Below are 18,966 nucleotides of genomic sequence, written 5' to 3'. Positions count from 1 at the left end.
AGCAGGGCCGGGCAGGGCAGGACCGTCCCCCGCCTTGGCGGGGGAAGCCGGCCCCAGCTCAGGCTGGCTCTGTGCTAGAGCCGGGGCCAGGACCCAGGAGTCCCGAGGGCCAATCCTAGAGCCGGCAGCTGCCGCGTTTCCCCCGGCGGCTCCCCCCTCGCCTGTTCCCGGCCAGCCAGCGCCAGGCTCCCGCCCCGTCCCCCAGCGGCTCCCCCCTCGCCTCTTCCCGGCCAGCCAGCGCCAGGCTCCCGCCCCGTCCCCCGGCCGCTGGGGCGGGGCGCGGCGCGGGGAGGCGGCTCCCGGGCGCACGGAGCCCCTGGCTGCAGCCGAGGCGGATGCGCGGGGACGGAGCCGGGCCGGACGGGCACATGCAGGGAGCGCGGAGGCGGCAGTTCCCGCCAGCGGCCCCGGGCTCCCAGCCGCCGGGCGGGTCCTTCTACCAGGGCAGGTGAGCGCGTCCCCCGGGCGTCCCGAGAGCGGGCGGGTGGAACCGGCCTGGCGCCCCGGGAGATGGGCGGAGGGAGCCGGCCGGCCGGCCCTGACCTGAACCCTGCGGCCCCGGGCTCCCGGCGGGGGCAGGCTCCGGAAAGCCTGGGGGCCCGGGATCAGCCCGCTGGGTCCAGCCCAGGAGCGATGGGACAGGGAGGCCCGTGCTTAGCGCGCCGGTGTGAGCCCAGCCCCGTTACCGCCCCCTGCTCCAGCCTGCGGGGCCCCGGCTGCGCCCTGCTCACCGCTTCAGAGCCGGCAAATCCCCCTTCCCCTCCTGCCCTGCCCCGGCCGACCCCGCCCGCGCTGCTCCCTTCGCCAGTAGCCCCAGAGCGGAGGATCGGTCCCGCTTTTGGAAAGGGCTCTCTAGCCACCTCCCCCTCAATTCTTCACGGTAGCAGTTTTTGCCCTGTTACAGGGCTCCTGCCCTCGCTTCAGGCGGGGTGACTGACCGCCAGGGTTCACTGGGCCATGGTCTCATAAAGCTGGGTCCTGTTCACTCTTGCTCTGGTTAGCAGAAGGGCAGGCCCTGCATGCACTTTATTAGCAGCTTTTGAATCAACAACACTCCCTTTAATCCCCAAGGTCTGACCGATTCCTCCAGTTCTGCATGTCTCCCATCTTGCCTCATCCACCCAGAAAATACTCCCCTCCTACAGGAGGAAACACCACTCCCTTCCTCGCAAAGAACCCTAAATAATCTTTCCAGCATTGCCCCAAAACACACTGAGACACCACCACACAGAGCAGCTGCCAAGCTGCCCTATAGCCAGCCTAGGATTACACATGAACCTAGACCACCCTTCTCCCAACTTCTGCGGTGCAAAGTATCAAAAGTAAATCTAAATGGGCCTTTTACTTTCCCCTCCTCTTGTTCTGTCACCCCTCTGACCTGTCCCCTGCTGCCTTTTTCTTCCCAAATAAGAGCCACCGTTACTTGTCTGTTACATTAAATCCTACTTTCCTTGCACTAGAGATCTTAGGTAGAAGTTTGAAAAGCAGTTATGTGAATTAGGAGCCTAAGTAGTCACTTGTGCCAATAAGATTTAAGTTCCTAAACTGCTTACTTGCTTTTGAAAATTTCACTCCTTGGTTCACTTTTTTACCTTCAAAGTGCCATGGAGGCCTCTGGCACTATGTGGATAATAAATCTCTTATACGCATACCTCGATTCACGGGAACGCTCTTGGCAGATACATTTTGCAACAAAGAAAAGAATCAAGCCCAAGGATCCATACTCCTTCTGTACCCTCCGCTGTAGTGTCACAGAGGCAGTGTAGATATTGAACTCAGCTAAGCATCTCCTATCGGGGCTGGACAATGCATGGAAAGGATGGGTCATTTTGTGAACAAAGACCTGATCTACACTAGGAAATTAGATCAGGATAATTGTTAAAAAAAAGCCACACACCTCTGAGCAACAGAGTCAAATTGACCAAACCCCTGTATAGACAGCTCTAGGTTGACAGGAGAATTTGCCTTTCAGGGCGATGGAGTACCTACACCAATGGGATACCCCTCCTGTCAGCATACGTAATGTCTTCACTGAATCGCTCCTGCAGCCTTTTACGTGTAGACAAGCCCAAAGTCTCACCAGGCCACTGACTACCAGAGAGAAGAAAAAGCTTTGATAACATTAGATTTCCTTTCCAATACCATCACTCGTTCTGTATTGTAGCTTGTTTAAAATGTGCCCCTCGGTAAGACAACCTATCTCCATTGTGAGCTGGACAGTTAAGAACTAAGCTTCAACATTAGATAATATTTTAGCATTTGATCTCAAAACAGTCTCAAGGGCAGTAGGTTTCACAACTGTGACATTAATGTAAAGCTGCTATTTACCTCTAGGTGCACAAAGGCCTGATCCCGCTGTTGTATTCGAGGGGAAGACTCCCATTACTTCAGTGGGAGTTGGATCACAAGGCATGCTAACGGGAGTTTGCACAGGCAGACGGAGAGAACAATAACCCCTAAATTAGAAAATTAAGGTGGACTCATTTCCAGTGTTGCACCATTTCTTTTGCCATTTGACTGTCATTGGGCTGCAAAGCTGTGTTAGCATCTCTGCAGGAGAGATTGCTGGGGTAGTAATAGTAAGGCTTTGTCATGCAAAGTTTAAAAATAGTTCAACACTTAAAAGAAACATGTTCCCCCAAAATACTGCATACATGCTTATTTTTATCAAGTAAAATTTTTTTTTACAAGAGTTTGTTGCTTTTGACGAATAGTGCTTTGCATTTCAGTCCTGCCTGTAATCTAAGGATTTTAACCTTTGCTTGTTCCTCAAAGTGCAGTTCAGCTTTGTCACACAGCTAAGTGTAAGAGAAGCAGTAGGGCTCAGGGGATAGGGCACTGAACTGGGTGTCCGTACACCTGGATTCCAGACCCAGCTTCTCCAGTGATCTGTTGTGTGACCTGGGGTTAGGTGTTTCAGTCAGACCAGACCTTGGGCACCAGCTGAGCAGGGGTGCCTAAAAGTCCCCTAGGCTTCTGCTGGCAGGCATTGCAAAGCCACCTAAGTCCTGCTGCTGCCCCCATCCAACAAGCTGCTTGGAGCTCTCACAAACACATCTCATCCCCTGCAGGAGTCTCAAAACAGGTGTTCCCCTGCAGTGCCTGCGGTGCACAGCCAGAGCCTTGCACAATAAATGTCAGAGGGGTAGCCATGTTAGTCTGGATCTGTAAAAGCAGCAAAGAATCCTATGGCACCTTATAGACTAACAAATGAATGCATGAGATGCATCCGACGAAGCAGGTATTCACCCACGAAAGCTCATGCTCCAATACATTTGTTAGTCTATAACTCTTTGCCGCTTTTACAGGGCGTTAACAGGCTGGGAATTTTGGGGCATGTCCAGAGTACCCAATAGTTATGGCTCCCAGTGAGGATGTGGGAGACCCAGATTCAAAGTCTTGTCCTGCCTGCTGTGGAGCAGGGACTTGGAGCCAGGTCTCTCCCACCTTCAAAGGGAGTGCCCTACCCACCAAGTTATGGGACATTCTGGGGTAGGTCTCTCCATCTCTTCGTTCCCTTTCCCACACTTTGTCTGTCTTGGTTGGTTAGACTGGAAGCTTTTTGAGGCAGGGACTGTCACTCCATGTGTGAACAATGGAGCCTTCCTCTCCTTTGGAGCCTCGTGGTCCTACTGTAATATAAACAACATAGAGGACACAGTTACAGCATGACAAGATTTTTTTGCCTGCTCTTTCACAACCCATTCGTATCTTATTAAAATGGAGCCTTCTTAAAGTGCAGGACAAAAGGGAATTTTCTTTCCATTACTGTCAAGAAAGTGACCTTCCGGAAACAAATGGGCTGAGGTTGTCTTTGCTATCTCGTTAATAGGCATGGGTCAGCGAAGAATGAAGATATGTTTAAGACGTCTCAGTTTCATTTTGACCTGTGGTTCTACTTCACTCTACAGAACTGGGTGCTGGACTTTGGCCGTCCAATAGTTATGGTGAGTAGGACAACTTAGCTGGCAGTGCCGGTCAGCTGAGGGCAATGCAAAGGGTGGGAGGATGTAGAAGGAAGAGATTTTGAGCAGTCCAAGGAGCGGTGGGTAAAATTAGTGGAACTATGTTAACTAAGCACAGAATTATCCCTGTACACTGGAACCCCATGGTCTAAATCCTACTGCTGCCAGAACAACTTAAACTTGCATCTTCTCTGTTCTCAAGGAAGGTACAAGATGGTCTCTGATTGCGTATCATTGTCATCATGGTGCTATTGCTGTTGCCGCAGTGTCAATGACTGCTGCTAGCTATACTGCTTACATGGCAGAGCAGAAACCTCAGAAGTTTGGTCTTACATCACTACCAGCTTCCCTGCATCAAAATTAAATGGAGAGGCTGGCAGCACTAATACACAGTACATTGTGCTCACCTTCAGGAACTGCCATGAGAGAAAAAAATCCCATCTATCTATTATGGCTGAAGGGTTTTCACTTTCAAGCTGTAATTTTTGGTTGGGCTACATGATCGAAGATTACCCAAGTGTCGGATACAGGAAGCCTGCAGAGCATACTAAATAAACGATGGATTTGGAATGGGCTTCTTAACAACCAGCCACGCAAATTAACAGCATTAGCTTTTGGCATTGTTGCAGGAGTGAGTGGATGAGGAGGAGAAAGAGCATTATTTTCTCATCTTATTTCAAAGCTCCAATTTTAGGGAGGCTTAATATAAATCAGAAAACGTCTCTGGAAAATTGACAGTCAACTGGCTTTACTTCATTAACAGCTAGGCAAAGCCAAGACAGCCAGCTGGCTAAGAAATCAAGCCACAACAACTGGAATGTGACTGCAGCCCAAAACTCATTCTCTTTCTCGCAATCACTAAACATTCAGCCAGTCACCATGGGCTGCAGACGTTTTGATAAGTTATGAATGTCATGCAATACTTGTGCGGTATTTAAATCTGTTGCCTGCTCTACTTACAGGCAAGGTATTTGGAGGCTTACTGACATTTTGTTTTTCTTCTCTCCTCAGATTATTCTACCTTTAGAGTGGTTTCCTTTAAACAAACCTAGTGCAGGAGATTATTTCCATATGGCTTACAATGTTATCACGCCATTTCTTCTTTTAAAGGTAAACCTCAAAGCATGGACGTTACATTTTTGAGCAAAACTTTCCAAAGATGAGGTTTTGCTGCAGGAATTCTTGAGGGAGGGTATGCATAACAACCCTGGTCAAATTCAGAAATCGCTTGCCAGGGGCCAGTTCCACCCAGGGTAGAACGACTCTGAAATGCTTATGGGGGGAAAAAACGGTGACTTTTAAAGAACAAGACGTTAACCAGCCTGAGATAACTGTAAAGTTCATTTGTCTTCTGACCTGCTGAGGCTAGAAATGTTTTTAGTGGATGAGTAGAAATGGTTTCATTGTCAGTAACTTGTCTAAGCCCTGGGCCAATGATCAGGGACAGATTTGATCCTTTCATCACTGTGTGGGGGTAGCATTTCTCATTCCCCCGCCTATCATGAACTGTACCTCCAGGTTGGTTTCTCCTCTGCCTGTTCATAGGAACGTACAAAGTACCACACTGTATCACATCCATGGTCCCATGAGTTGAGTAGCCTGTCTCTGACAGTGGGAGAAATCAGAAGTTTCAGTGGAAAGTTTCATAGATTTACGGCCAGAATGGACCATTAGGATTAGCTCTAGTCTTACTTCCTGTGTAACCCAAACCAGAGAGTTTCAGACAGTAATTTCTGCATCAGGCTAATAACTCCTAGGTGAACTCAAGGCATCCTGTCTTGAATTAAAACTTCAGGTGTTGGAGAATCCACCATATCCAGAAGTTAATTGTTCCAGTGGTTAATTACCCAAATGGGGAAAAGTTTGCATCTTATCTCAAGCCTGAATTTTTCTAGCTTTAGCTTCCAGCCATTGGGTCACATGTAGGGTTACCAGATAGCAACTGAAAGGACAGGGTGGGGGGTAATAGGCACCTATATAAGAAAAAGTCCCAAAAACCGGGACTGTCCCTTTAAAAACGGGACATCTGGTCACCCTAATCATGTGTCTTTGTCAGCTGCAATAAAGAGCCCTCTGCTCTCAGAAAGCGTCTCCCAGTCAGAACATGCAAAAAGCCCTGCTGTAGGCAGCTATGAACACTTCTTGCTCACCCTTATTAGTTAGAAATTGAATTATGCCCTGGAGTGAAGGGTTTTTCCCTTCCAAAAATTTTTTTTGTAAATCCTTACCTTGGATGTGTGTGTTATTCACACCACTGTCCAATCCCTTTCTGAATTCTGTTAAGCTCTTGGCTGCAATGGTATCTTGTGGCAGAGAGTACCATAAGGTAGCAAAGCATTAGGTGAGAAAGTATTTCCTTCCATCAGTTTTCACTTTCTGGCCTTTCAGTGTAATTGGATTTCCTCTTGGAATTTTATGAATAGGAATGCCCAACCCAGCATCTCTAGGTCATTCATTATTTAGTATACTTTTATCATGTCTGCTCTCATTTGTCTTCTGCATTACAGCCCCTATCTTTTCCATCTCTTTTCGGACAAAATATTTTTGCTTGGCTCTTATTCGTGTTTCTGATCTCCAGAAAATCATTATAAAAATCAATTGAAAGCTAAGCTTTGAAAATAGATTGTCTTTATTATTATTATCTATAGATACACTTCTGCTAAGAAGCTTATTATTGGCAGCAGAGAAAAGGGCAGGCAGAAGACTATTGTAGCTGATTTTCCAAGCTAGGAAGGAGGACACAGCCAGAGCTATGGAGCTGATCAGCTGTTTCTCCATGTGAAGCACCCTTATCAAGACTAGTCTTGAGAACTGACCTTTGGTGGAGTTTAGCTCTTCAACCAGCACTAGAGAGAAGCTGAAAATGCATTCAGTCAGGAAGAGAAATTGTTCCAAAAGTCAGTCGGATTTGCAGTCACACCGACGTTTTCATTTAGACCCTTGACCCCCGTGTCCCAAAGCATTGCAGGGCAAATTAATACCATCTGTCTAGAAGCCTTCCTGCTGTAGAAGCCACAGATAATCCAATTCGGGATGTTTGTGCTGCTTTGAAGTCTCTGTTCCTGAATTGTCCTTTCTGGGGTGAAATTGACCCTGGGCAGAGGACCTGCACAAGATGCTAGCAATTGCCCCACCCCAAGGATTGGACCATAAGAGCTTGAGTAGAATACACACATGGTCGTGGGCAGGTTCCCATGCAGAGGAGAATTTCACCCACAAAGTTCAGCTTGGCTACTGGTGGCAAAGGGTTATTGAATTCACCAAGCAATTTGACATGGTGCTTTGATTTTACCCCTTACATTAGAGCAGAGTAAAGGAAGCTTCGCCCTCAGAAACAACTAATAACCTGAAGTACAGAGAAAAATGAGTCAAACTCCTTAGAACACAGTCCAGCAGAGGGTATAGTCCAGCAGACGTCTGCACTAATTGAAGGAGGAGTTAGAGCATCATACAGTAACTTGGAGCATTGCTGGAGGTGCCACTCACCACTGGAGGGTACAAAGAGGCTTTCAGACAGAATCATTATGCTACTCGGAGCAGGAACGACAGAAAGCCACAGCCATTTTTCTTCTAAGGAATCAGGCTTCTGCTCATGGCTGATGAATAGATCGATTGCGTTGAGTACTATTTTGGATTGTTGACGTAGTCGCAGTGCTGGTGCAGTTAAGGATGGGCTGTCAGGTTTGAGGCTAAAAAATAAGGGGATTTATTTACAATTTTTATAGGAAAAAAAATCAATAAAACCCGTTTCCTGGTCCCCTGAGCTATCTGCATCCCTGATATGGCAATAGGGGGAGTTAGGAAACCGCTTCTCCTCTGGATAGGGGATTCTGTAATTGTCCAGCAGAAGATGCAAAGAATGCCTCAGGAGCATCTGACAGGATACGGGGCTGGGCAGACCCTGGCTCTGATCTGCTCAGGAGACATACAGTTTGCAACATTGTGTAGAATGACTTGCTTGTTGGGGATGATTTTGGGCGGGGGGGAGGAGGGGATGGACAAAGACTTAAAGTTGGCATTTTACAGTGGCTAGAATCGCTGGTGTTTTATTTCCCCTCTGTTTCTACCTTCTGCATCCTGGTTCAGACACCCTTAACCAGCCCCTTGAATTGCAGCTCATTGAAAGGTCCCCTAAGACCCTGCCCAGATCAGTGGTCTACGTCAGCATCATCGTGTTCGTCATGGGGGCGAGCATCCATTTGGTGGGTGACTCTGTCAACCACCGTTTGATTTTCAGCGGGTACCAGCACCATCTGTCCGTAAGAGAGAACCCAATCATCAAAAACCTCAAACCGGAGACACTGGTAAGGACGCTTGGGTGTGCAGCAGCATGTGTTTTAAACTGCCTGATTTTTGTATACTACGGTGACGCTCCCGCACGCCTTTCTAACCCGGCTTCATTCCATTGCAGATTGATTCTTTTGAGCTGCTGTACTACTACGATGAATACTTAGGGCATTCTATGTGGTGAGTGATTTACAGTGTGTCTAATAGCTGCAGAATGTAGCAGGAAGTAAATCTGTTCAGTAAAGCACCCAGTCTGGGAGACCTGGTTAGAGTACATTCCTATAGCAGGTGCCAGTAGCACAAGTCATCCCTTGGAAAACTGCCCCAGCCATTTTCGCTCTGTCCCTGTCACTATCCAGACCACTCGCTGTTATTGACAGCAGGAAGACTCTGTTCAGAGCCAGGCTGTTATCGATGTAGGATGAGCAGTTGGAGCCCTTGAAATGGGCAGCTGTGTAGGGCTCTTAGGACGAGGAACATCCTTGAAGGCACAAGTCACCATTCTGCAGGCTCGCTGCCTCTCATCTTTTTCCCCTTTCAATGTTCTTCCACTCAAGGAGCGTCCTACTGGGGCACGTCTACACTGCAGTTAGACACCCGCGGCTGGCCTGTGCCAGCTGGCTTGGGCTCCCGGGGCTCGGGCTGCAGGCTGTTTAATAGCAGTGTAGACATCCAATGGAGTCAGCCTCTAGGACCTGCGAGATGGGCGGGGTCCCAGAGCTCAGGCTGCAGCCTGAGCCTGGAAGTCTGCCCAGCAATGAAACTGCCCCGCAGACCGAGGTGGCTGGCACAGGCCTGCTGCGATTTATAATTGCCGTGAAGCCATACCCCTTAGTGAGTAAGGCTGGACTTTGCTCCTTCAGCTGGGTCTCCCCAACCCGGCTCCAGCCAGGGGGTAGCTCAGAACCACAGTCCGACCATGATAAGAGCCGAGCGGGCAGCTGAGGGAGCCGCGGCGGACACTCTGTCACTCTGCTCATGGGTCCCAAGCAGCCCCTGGGCCCTGTCTCTGCCCCCTGGGCCCTCCACCCAGGGCAGGTGGAGGATCTGCCGCGGCTCCTCACAGCTGCCCACCTGCTCTTACCGTCAGAGCCCTGCGCGGATACAAAATGTGTATCTGCATCCGCAGAAATGGTCCATAGATATAAAACGGATCCACGCGGATTTGCAGGGCTCTAGATACGAGCAGCCCCCATCCCTGAGGAAACGGTCACTGCTCTGTGTGCATTTCATCCCAGCAGTGGATTTTAGCATGGATCCTATAGTGTCCCTACTACAAAATGGCACGAGGCCTTCTTGGACATTGCAGATATAAATACTTTCACCCACAAGCTATTGTCACATCCCTGCAGTGCTCTGTGAAGCAAACTCAGTTTGTCTTAATAGGGAACACGAGTCAGCTGGCCCTTAACCGAGGCTCATTCAGTCTGTTTAAACCCCAGACTGGTGATGCCTGGCATTTGAATTGCTGTTTTTCCAAATGGCTCCAATTTTTTAATAAAGTCCCTAGGCTTCCTGTCAAGCCAGAGAGTGCAAAAAATGCCAATGTTAGATGGGGAACTTGGATCCCTTACTAATCAGCAAACTCTTACTTGTCCTCTGAGAGGCAAGGAAGTCTGTTTTCCTTTGAAAGCACTTTGCGTCGTCCCCCCCTTATACAATAGCTCAGTGCTTGGCATGGCCTGCACTTTGCATCTCCTACCTGCACAGCTGTAATCTTGTGGCTATAGCTGTGACCATAACAGACGGGGCTGTAGCATTACAATCAGCACAGTAGCGTGGCCCTGAATGCAGACCGCGCCTTCCCATTGATGCAAAATTTCCAGCAAGCCACCGACCTCAACACAGGCCTTGGCTAGTTTGCGGGTTCACCAGAAATGGCCCGTTAGCCTCCCTCCTTACTTTCATTTGCCAAAAGGATTCCTAGGTTTGGCCGAGGGAACTAGCCAAATCTGAGGCAAAGCTCTGTAGCTGCAGAGTAAAGGGTTTCAGCCCCTGCAAACTTACTCGGCTATGGAAGGTTGTGAAAAGCCTCAGAAGTAGGTTCAGGCTCCAACCTGGAGAACGGCTCATCAGCCTTGTCTACACGGCTGTTTTTAGCCCCAGAGCGCAAGCCCCATCAGCCCCCGTCTGTAGATTCTGGCTCTGAGTCGCTGCCGTGGGTGGGTTTGCAGTCTGGATGTACCTGAAAGGAGGAGTCCCACGTCTGTCCCAAGCTCATGTGCTAGAATGGGGTTTTCATTACTAACAACCTGACCACAGTTTTCTTCTCCTGGCACAGGTATATTCCTTTCTTTCTCATACTCTTTATATATTTTACCGGCTGCTTCAGACCCATTAAAGAAGAGAGCAGAATGCCATTAGCCGCCTTGCTCCTTATGGGGCCAAGCAGCCTTTATTACTGGTAAGTTAGCTAAGCGCCAGGTACAGGTAAGGGACATAGAAAACTAGTGGATGTTTGAATAATGATACAAGTGACTACATGGCTCCAAGAATAGGTAATGGGAACCAGGGCCATCCAGAGGATTCAGGGGGCCTGGGGTCTTCGGTGGTGGAGGGTCCTTCCGCTCCGGAATCCACGGAGGGAACCCCCCTCCGCCAAATTGCCACTGAAGACCCGGCACTTCGGCGGGTCCCGGGGCAGAAGGACCCCCCGCTGCCGAATTGCCACTGAAAACCCGGAGCAGAAGAAGCTCAGGGGGCCCGGGCCCCACAAGGGTTTTCCGGGGCCCCTGGAGCAAGTGAAGGACCCTGCTCCAGGGCCCCCAAAAAACTCTCGTGGGGGCCCCTGCAGGGCCTGGGGCAAATTGTCCCACTCCCCCCCACATGGGACTGTTTTTTTAATCCCACTCCTACCCTCTCTCACATTCTTTCTTGCATTTTATCCCACTCCCACCTGCAAAAACCTTCGAGCCTGCAAGAGAGATACAGATTCCCCCCTGCTACTTCCAAAAATAAAATAAAATAATGGTCAGTTAATGTATTACACACATCAACAAAATGCAGACACAATTTTTACCACTAAAAGAATAAATCTTGCTTAAGCCATGTAAAAAAAATACTTTAACTCATTATGATAGACATCAAATCTCTTTCTATCCCTGTTTAAGTATTAAAACCTTTATTTAAAGAAGAAAATCTTGCTTGACGCTGCTGAAATTCTATTTATGTGTGCCCTTTTCTTCTCAGTGACTGTTGTCTCTGAAACCTAAGGATGGCCTTTGCTGATCATTTTAGCAAAAGATGTCCAGTTAATGTGCTTATCCACAATTCCAAACCCTCCATAGCTGCCCAGTCCCCAGCTGCCAAAACCCCCAGCTCCTCCGTGTCACCTTCTGTGGTGCCATTGTGTGTTTTCAGGCCAATGTTCATTACTCTATGGGAAAGGTAGGGGGCAGCCTATATTAACTCAGCAACAGTTGCTGTTCTCATACATATAATTCATCTACATGTTAGTTCACTATGAGCCGCATTTTCATGCAGTTCATCTCCAGCTGCTGCATCAGAACCACCAGACCCGTGAGGATACACTTATACAGAACCTCTCGCCCGTGTCGCAATCTTGAGTCATGCTCATGAGAAAAAGCCATCCCCACATGTCTCTCTCCAGTTCACTGAGGGAACACTCAGAGAACCACCATCAGTTGGTACCTACATTAGTCACCTCAGCAAGGAGGCCAAGGGATGAATAGATGTGGAGCCTAAACTATCCAGTCGGCCTGAGACATGCCCCCTAGAGCAGGGTTGGAGGCACACTGGCAGGTCTCATATCACCCATTCTGGAGACAGAGGCTCTGAGACAGGCACTGCCCAGCAGTTCAGCGCTCTGGTGGGAAAAGCAAATTGGTAGATGCAGTCGGGGAAATGAAAATTCGTTTACCATGAGATATCACGGAGAAGTTGGCATTCCTGGCAGACAGAGCTGGCCAGGAGGAGCTTAACAAATAACTCAGCATCCAGGGCCTGCTTTCTGCATCAGAACCTTTGCTTTGGAGCTAGCAGGCTGTCAGTCACCTCTCCTTCCTAAGGGGCAGCTTGCATCACCACTTGGGATCCAGAATACACCCTTTCTCCCCCCCGCCCTGTAGGGTCTGGCTGCCCTGCCGCTGTGACAGCTAGACAGCCTTAAATTGGCACACGAATAATAGCTTGGCTGTGCCAGATTAGGCTGGGAAGCCTTTGGGCGTTAGGAGGCTTGAGAGCCCGAGCACCAGCCTAAGTCTCAGTGTCCACGCTAGCATGAGTCTGTCTAGCCAGGCTGGGAGACCTGCTCCTAGCTGCTGTACACGGGTACCCTGAAACGTTGCCCATGTACTATACCAGACTTTTGGGGCAGCAGCTGATTCCAGCCTACGCTGTTTATCTGCCTGGTTAGCATGAAAATCCCTGAATGCTGCTTCACCGTCTCGCCATCCCCTAGCAGTGTTCGACTGAGATATTAGGATCTCTCGACTTTGGATGTTCCATCTTGATTTTAGTTGCCGTGTGCACAGTCTGTAGAGCCTGGAGCACACAGTGTTCCATGCAGCTTTTAGGAATATTCACCTTTCCTGTGCAAGTCAAGCAACCTTATTTTAAGTTAGTTATAATAATGGAAATCCCCTGATATCAGTCATCTAGGCTTTTTAATATATAAATAAAGTCCCCTTCATCTGCATGCTGCTTTCCTGCTCCGTGCGAGGCTTTCCAGCTCTGCCTCCTTACCCGGAATAGTCTTTGGAGAGAGGGCTTATTTATTTCCCATTTTCATTATTCTCCTCTTTCCAAATGCTTTCCCTGATGGCCGCCAAACAACTTGTCATTTCAGAGATTATGGTCTCTCTTATCCAGATCTCTGCCCCCTGCCAAGATTGTATTTCATACACTAAATTAATTTTTTAATAGTCAAATCAGCTTAATGATTTAGCCAGCTCTCAGTTTCCCCATTCTAATTTCCTTTAACTACATCAGCTTGGAGTTCTGCAGTTCACGTTCTTATATGTATTTAGGAAAGGAAAAGATTTATAAGCCAGGGGGAGCTTAATGCCATCGCGTCTCCCTCCTCCAAGTTCCCTTTTTGGTTCGGATCTCAGTAAGCAGTAACCCATTTGATCATTCTGGTTTGGCTCTGTCCTGCCTGTCCCACTGTGATCTATTAATAAATAACTGTTCTAGAAACCCTCCAGTTAGTTTCCAATTTTCCTAATTCACTTGGCTGGCATCTCTAAGTCTCTCCTGGACCATAGTACATAGCATCATATTGATTCACACCAAGAAATAGGGCATGACTAGATATGAGAGATATGGAGCACTATAAATGCCAAAAAAAAAAAAACCAAAAACCCAAAATGTTGGCTTTACGGCATTCATGAAAAATGCCAGCCACCCATTTTAAAAATAAACTTCTACCTCTAGTGGCCCGACCCTCTACAATTGCTAATGCCCTGTCTATCCTGGGGTCTTTGCACTGATGAGACCACAGCAGTGCAAATCCTCAGTGTATACATGATGCAGCAGTGTAAGTCTGATGCACTGGTATGATTTGCTCTGCTAAATCACACTGGGACAAGATCCGTTTGCACAGGTGCAGCACATCTGCATCAGGGGTTTGCACTGGAGTGACTACCTCCCGATGTAAACACTGGGGCCTAGTGGACTGAGAGCAAAACTAGGACTCAGGATTCCCAGCTCAGCTACTGGCTTGCTGGGACCTTGGGCAAGCCACCTCCCATCTGTGCCTCAGTTTCCCCATCTGTAAAATGGGGTGAATGGTATCTCCTTTGTAAAGCTATATAAGAGTGAGGAGATACTTTTATTATAATATAGTTACAGTGGTGCAAATTTCCTTAGTCTAGACAAGTCCCAAGTGTAAAAAGTGTGTGTTGAACCTCCCAGTCAATCAGCTTCTGCCCTGCTTGTTTCACCCTCACTCATCCGTCATGTTAAAGCTAGAATCTAGGCAGGTGGGAAGAGAGATGGCCAGTTTTAAAATCACACTCTAAACAAGATGAGTAAACACACTGAGTTACTTACGGTACTGGTTACAACTTTCGATTATTAAAACATTTAAAATATATAGTTTTTTTAATTTCCACATTGAGAATTACCCTGACAACTGACAAATGTAAAGACTCAGCCCTGCAGCTAAGTTTCATTTTGGCTGAACAAAGCCCTCTAGGTGTGTACGGTGGAAAGAGTTTTAAAATTTACCTTTGAGAATTTAAGCGGCTCAGACTCCCCCTCACCTTGGCCAGTGAAAGTCAGTTACTGTCAAGTTCCCGGCATTGCAATGGCTGCATGAGGGAATGTTTATTTGAAAACATCTGTTCATGTATGAAATATAGGGAAGAGGCATGAGGCAGTGGTCTGAGCATGAGACCAGGAGCCAGAAATACTCCCCTCTGGGGAAATCCCTTAATCTCCTGCCTCAGTTTCCCCAGCAGTATATAATACCAGTTACTCACTGTGAGGATTAATTTTGGTAAAGGGGAAGATTTTCCAAAGGTACAAGACACAGGTAGTTGCTCAGCTCCCACTGAAAGTCCCGAGTCTCCTCCCAAGGTGCTTTTCATCCATCAGTAGCTATAGACGGGCTAAGCGTTATTATTGCTACGTGGTCACAGGGGCACTAATGATATTTTTGCATTGTAGGTACCTTGTGACAGAAGGTCAGATTTTCATGCTCTACATTTTTACGTTCTTTGCCATGATGGCTTTAGTCATGCACCAGAAACGAAAAGGACTGGTCTTGGACAGCAATGGACTCTTCCTCTTCTACTCTTTCATTATTACATTGGTCTTAATTGGCGCTTGGGTGGTTTGGCTGTGGAATGACAAAATCCTCAGGAAGAAGTATCCTGGTGTCATTTACATTCCAGAGCCCTGGGCCTTTTATACCTTACACCTGAGCAATCTCCATTCGGCAAAGGAAGGTTTTTAAGTGGTGATATCTTCGGAGTGGTTTGCAAACAGATCTCTAGCTTTTCCTAATGTGGGTGTGTTTCAAATCAGTTTCTGACCATGGTAGCTGGACCGTGTGCTGTACGCTAACACGACCCGGGGACAGAGGTTTGTTTGAATCGGAGGGGAGGTGTTAAGTCTGCTGTGAAATACTTGCTCTCGTGTGTTGTAAGTTACTTTCCCAAGCTGCCGTTTGACGCGTTCTAGTTTGCGTTGAGTGCAGTACATAACTGACCTTGGAGCTAGTAACTGACAGATGCTAGTTGGTACCCAAACAGAATGCAGAATGGCCTAGTCCTGGTGTACCGCAAAACTTTGTCCTAATGTAGCACACGATGGGGCATTTCCCCCTGTCTTTGGTAAAGGGCCAGCCTTTCCTTTCTGAGCCGAACAGGGGAACTGCTCTCATTCCTGGACCTCTGGAAACATACCATGCAATGACATCAGAGCAGCGGTTCTCTACGGGTCAGGACCACATTTTAATGGTTCGTCAGGGCTGGCGTTAGACTTGCTGGAGTCCGGGGCCAAAGCCAAGCCCAAGAGCTTCAGCCCTGGGTGGCGGGGCTCAGGTTACAGGCCCCCTGCCTGGGGCTCAAACTCCAGGTTTTTGCTTCCCCCAGCACAGGGCAGCAGGGCTCAGGCTTTGGCTCTGGCCCTCCTGCCCAGGGCAGCGGGGGCTCGGGCGGGCTCAGGCGTTGGTCCCTCCTCCTGGGGTCATGTAGTAATTTGTGTTGTCAGAAGGGGCCGCGGTGCAGTGAAGGTTGAGAACACCTGCTTTAGAGAACTCATCCTCTGAGCCTGGCACAGCCGAGCGAGCCAACATCTTGGCATGAATCCTTGTGGGCAGAATTCATCCCCACCTCCCATACTACATACACAAAGGCGTTGTGTTAGGGGTCGCATGGGGCTTGGAGCAGGAAGGGCAGTTCAGCCTACGCTTGGGGGCTGCTACTCCAGCCTAGAATAGGGGCTGCAACTGAGTGCCACTTACACCGGGGGTCATGGGCATGTGTATTTTAGACCCATGGCCACGTTCTCCCCACCCCCAGCCATGCACTAGGGTCTGGTATTGTGCACAGGGATTGTTAGCAGAGAGAAAGTGAAACTAAGCATCTTTGCACGAGTAAGCTACACATGCCACAGCTGCTTTAAAGCAGAAGACAGCCCCTCTCCTCGCATCCCCCCCCACACACACCCCCAACAGGAACCAAAGAGCAAACGCATTTGGCAGCTCACGGATGGCCAGCAGGTTAGGAGTTAAGGGATAATGCCCCCTGGATCCTGCCGCCCTACACGGGGACTCTCACGGGCTGACTTTAGTTCCTCCTGCCCATTGGGGGTTTGGACTTTGCGACTGTGCTGAACACTCTCGGGGCGGGAGACCTGCTAACACCACAGCAATGAGGGGCCGGAAGGACTGATCAGACCACCCTGAGCGAGGCAGGACTGGGACTGCACAAAGGGTTACACTCCCCCCTGCATTAATGACGTGGCTCACACACCCTTCCCTCGCCCAGCCATTTCCACTCCAATCTTTCTCCCCAGCCCAGCTGTTCCCCACACACTTGTTCTCTCTTTCCACTCCCTCCTCTCCCTTCATTCTCTTCCAGGCAGGGTGGCAGCTGGTATCTGGCGTGGTCTCTTTCTCAGCTCCCTGCTGGACCATGGCATCCCCCAGAGGGGAGGAGAGGGGGGCTGTAGGTCCTGCCTGCTCTGGGGACTGGTGCTGTAGCAGGATTCCGTCTGCACCTCTCCCCTCTCCCACTGCTGCCTGCTTACTCTGCTTGTGCTGATTGGCAGGTGCCCTTCAGCTGTTCCCCACTGACAAGACATCACTATAGGCTTAAAAATAGTGCCGGGTTTGAGGAAACGCCTGCCCCGTAGCCCTCTGTAACCTGTCAGGATAGTCACAACTACATTAGCCGGCCAAGTGCGTCACTTCGACTCAGTGATAATTTGACCAATAGGTTTTACTAGATTCCTGTCTCTGGACAGGACCAGAGTAGCCAGGGCTAGGCCAGGGATCTTTTTAATCTCCCCTCCCACCCAAATCCCTACCTTCGTTTCCTCACTCTCAGGATATACAGTATTAATGCAGACTTTGATTTCCCTTCCTGGAAGCCTTTAATGAAATAAAGCAGGAATCCGGGTTTAACCTACCTGCAGCTCAGACTGACTTCAATGCATATCTGCCAATTCTTCAGCGTATTCCCCTGCCTCTCAGCACAGCACAGGGCTCGCCAATCCTGCCAGGTATTGAGCGCCATCCGCATCCACTGGTAGCAGCGAGACTTGATGATCTTCATTGCCGTGCAGGATCAAGACCAAAGGGTCTCTCTCTGCAGTTTCCGTGCTCCACAGAGCTGAAGGGAAGACTCATTTTGCTGGCAGGGCAGCTTGCAGATAACACTGTGATTTTAAGTGGGCAAACCTGCAAGAATCAGAGACACAGAAGTCAGTTCTTGTACCTGGCAGCTCCCAGGTTCTGCATTTCTTTTCAGGTGACCTGAAATGAGGCCTGTTCAGCGACTGCCAGACTTTCAGTTGAATTTGGCAGCTTGTCAAGCACAATCTAGTGACCCCTTGAGTGGAAAGTGTCTGTGTAAGTGTAGAATATACTTTCAATCAGCCACGTTCCTCCATTATTTTTGCATGCTACATCCAGTCTGGTGTCGGTAGTTCCTTGTGTCCTTTGTAACACAACTCACTAATCCTCTTCTAACACTCAGGTAGCGAACACTTAATGCAATATGTGTGCAGAATCTTTCTGAACTAAAGCTCGTTTTTACCTCCTGGAATTCTGTGGCTAATCCTTGTTGTTATTTGTATCTGTCACATCGTATTACACCCGAGTGTGGCACAACACAAGTATAAAATGAAGTGTTCTCCACAAAACCAATTCCAAAATAAAAACATTTGCATATGGCTGGAAGTAGTTATTGAACTAGTTCTGTTCTTTATGGGAGGCCTGAGAGTCTTACAATGTAAGTGAGTAACGTATAGGCGAAGGGACAGGCAGATGCTCAGATTCACTCTTGCAGGTGAAACACCAAACCATTTCGTATATTCAGATCCTGCACACAATGCTGTATGTAGCCTGACATGCTAGAAACATCAGGCTTCTAAGGATTCCTTTAGACTGGCTTGAAAATCTTAGCTGGATGGATAAAGACCAGCCACATTTGAAGTCTTAAATTCCTTATCACTTAAGTGTAACGGGGGGAAAGTGTAGCCGAGAGCCAGTTGAAAATGTTGCTTAAGTTTTTTCAACAAAAAACTGCTTTTTGAACAATACAAAACAGCGTGTCAGGCAATTTCTGTATCCTTCAAACTCCCTTTTTTCCACAGATCAGTTGACAACTAATCATTTTAAATATGGGGGTTTGCCCTTCTCCGGGGCTGGAGCGGGACAAAACATGGAAAAACTTGCATTTTGATTCCATCCGGTTTGAACAGAAATACATGTTTGGTTTCAAGTTTTCATCGAAAAGTTGGGAAAAAAACAACAAATTGAACATTTTTTGTTCAAAGTAATTCCTGATTTTCAACCAACCCGGAGACTGTAGCTTTGTGTGTTTCTTTACAATGTATAGTAAAAGGCCTGGACATAGATTCTCCACCTTCTTCAATATTTTTTCTGACCTCTCCCCTCATATTATAAATATATATTTCTCTTCTTAGGAATATCTATCTATGGGTTTTCCTAAGCAGAGACCTGGGAAAGGGACTTTCAATCCTGAAGGATGTTTGCTCCAAGTGGTTTAATTAAATAAAT

At 48.3% G+C, this 18,966-nt stretch overlaps 1 protein-coding gene across 2 annotated transcripts; it reads left to right on the top strand.

The window, feature by feature from the left end:
* Positions 1-314: 314 nt before the first annotated feature.
* CLN6 (CLN6 transmembrane ER protein) lies at positions 315-18,123 on the top strand. Of its 2 annotated transcripts, XM_050967602.1 has the most exons (7): positions 315-448; positions 3,833-3,947; positions 4,977-5,075; positions 8,081-8,269; positions 8,377-8,432; positions 10,534-10,656; positions 14,883-18,123. In XM_050967602.1, the coding sequence occupies exons 1-7, from the start codon at positions 336-338 to the stop codon at positions 15,169-15,171; spliced, it is 984 nt and encodes a 327-aa protein (XP_050823559.1). In that variant the 5' UTR covers positions 315-335; the 3' UTR covers positions 15,172-18,123. The 2 variants fall into 2 exon arrangements, with proteins under 2 accessions (XP_050823559.1, XP_050823560.1); XM_050967603.1 differs by lacking the exon at positions 4,977-5,075.
* Positions 18,124-18,966: the final 843 nt, after the last annotated feature.

The sequence above is a fragment of the Gopherus flavomarginatus genome, chromosome 9, assembly GCF_025201925.1.
Source record: "Gopherus flavomarginatus isolate rGopFla2 chromosome 9, rGopFla2.mat.asm, whole genome shotgun sequence".
Lineage (NCBI taxonomy): Eukaryota > Metazoa > Chordata > Testudines > Testudinidae > Gopherus > Gopherus flavomarginatus.
This window is presented reverse-complemented; position numbering and strand designations above follow the sequence as displayed.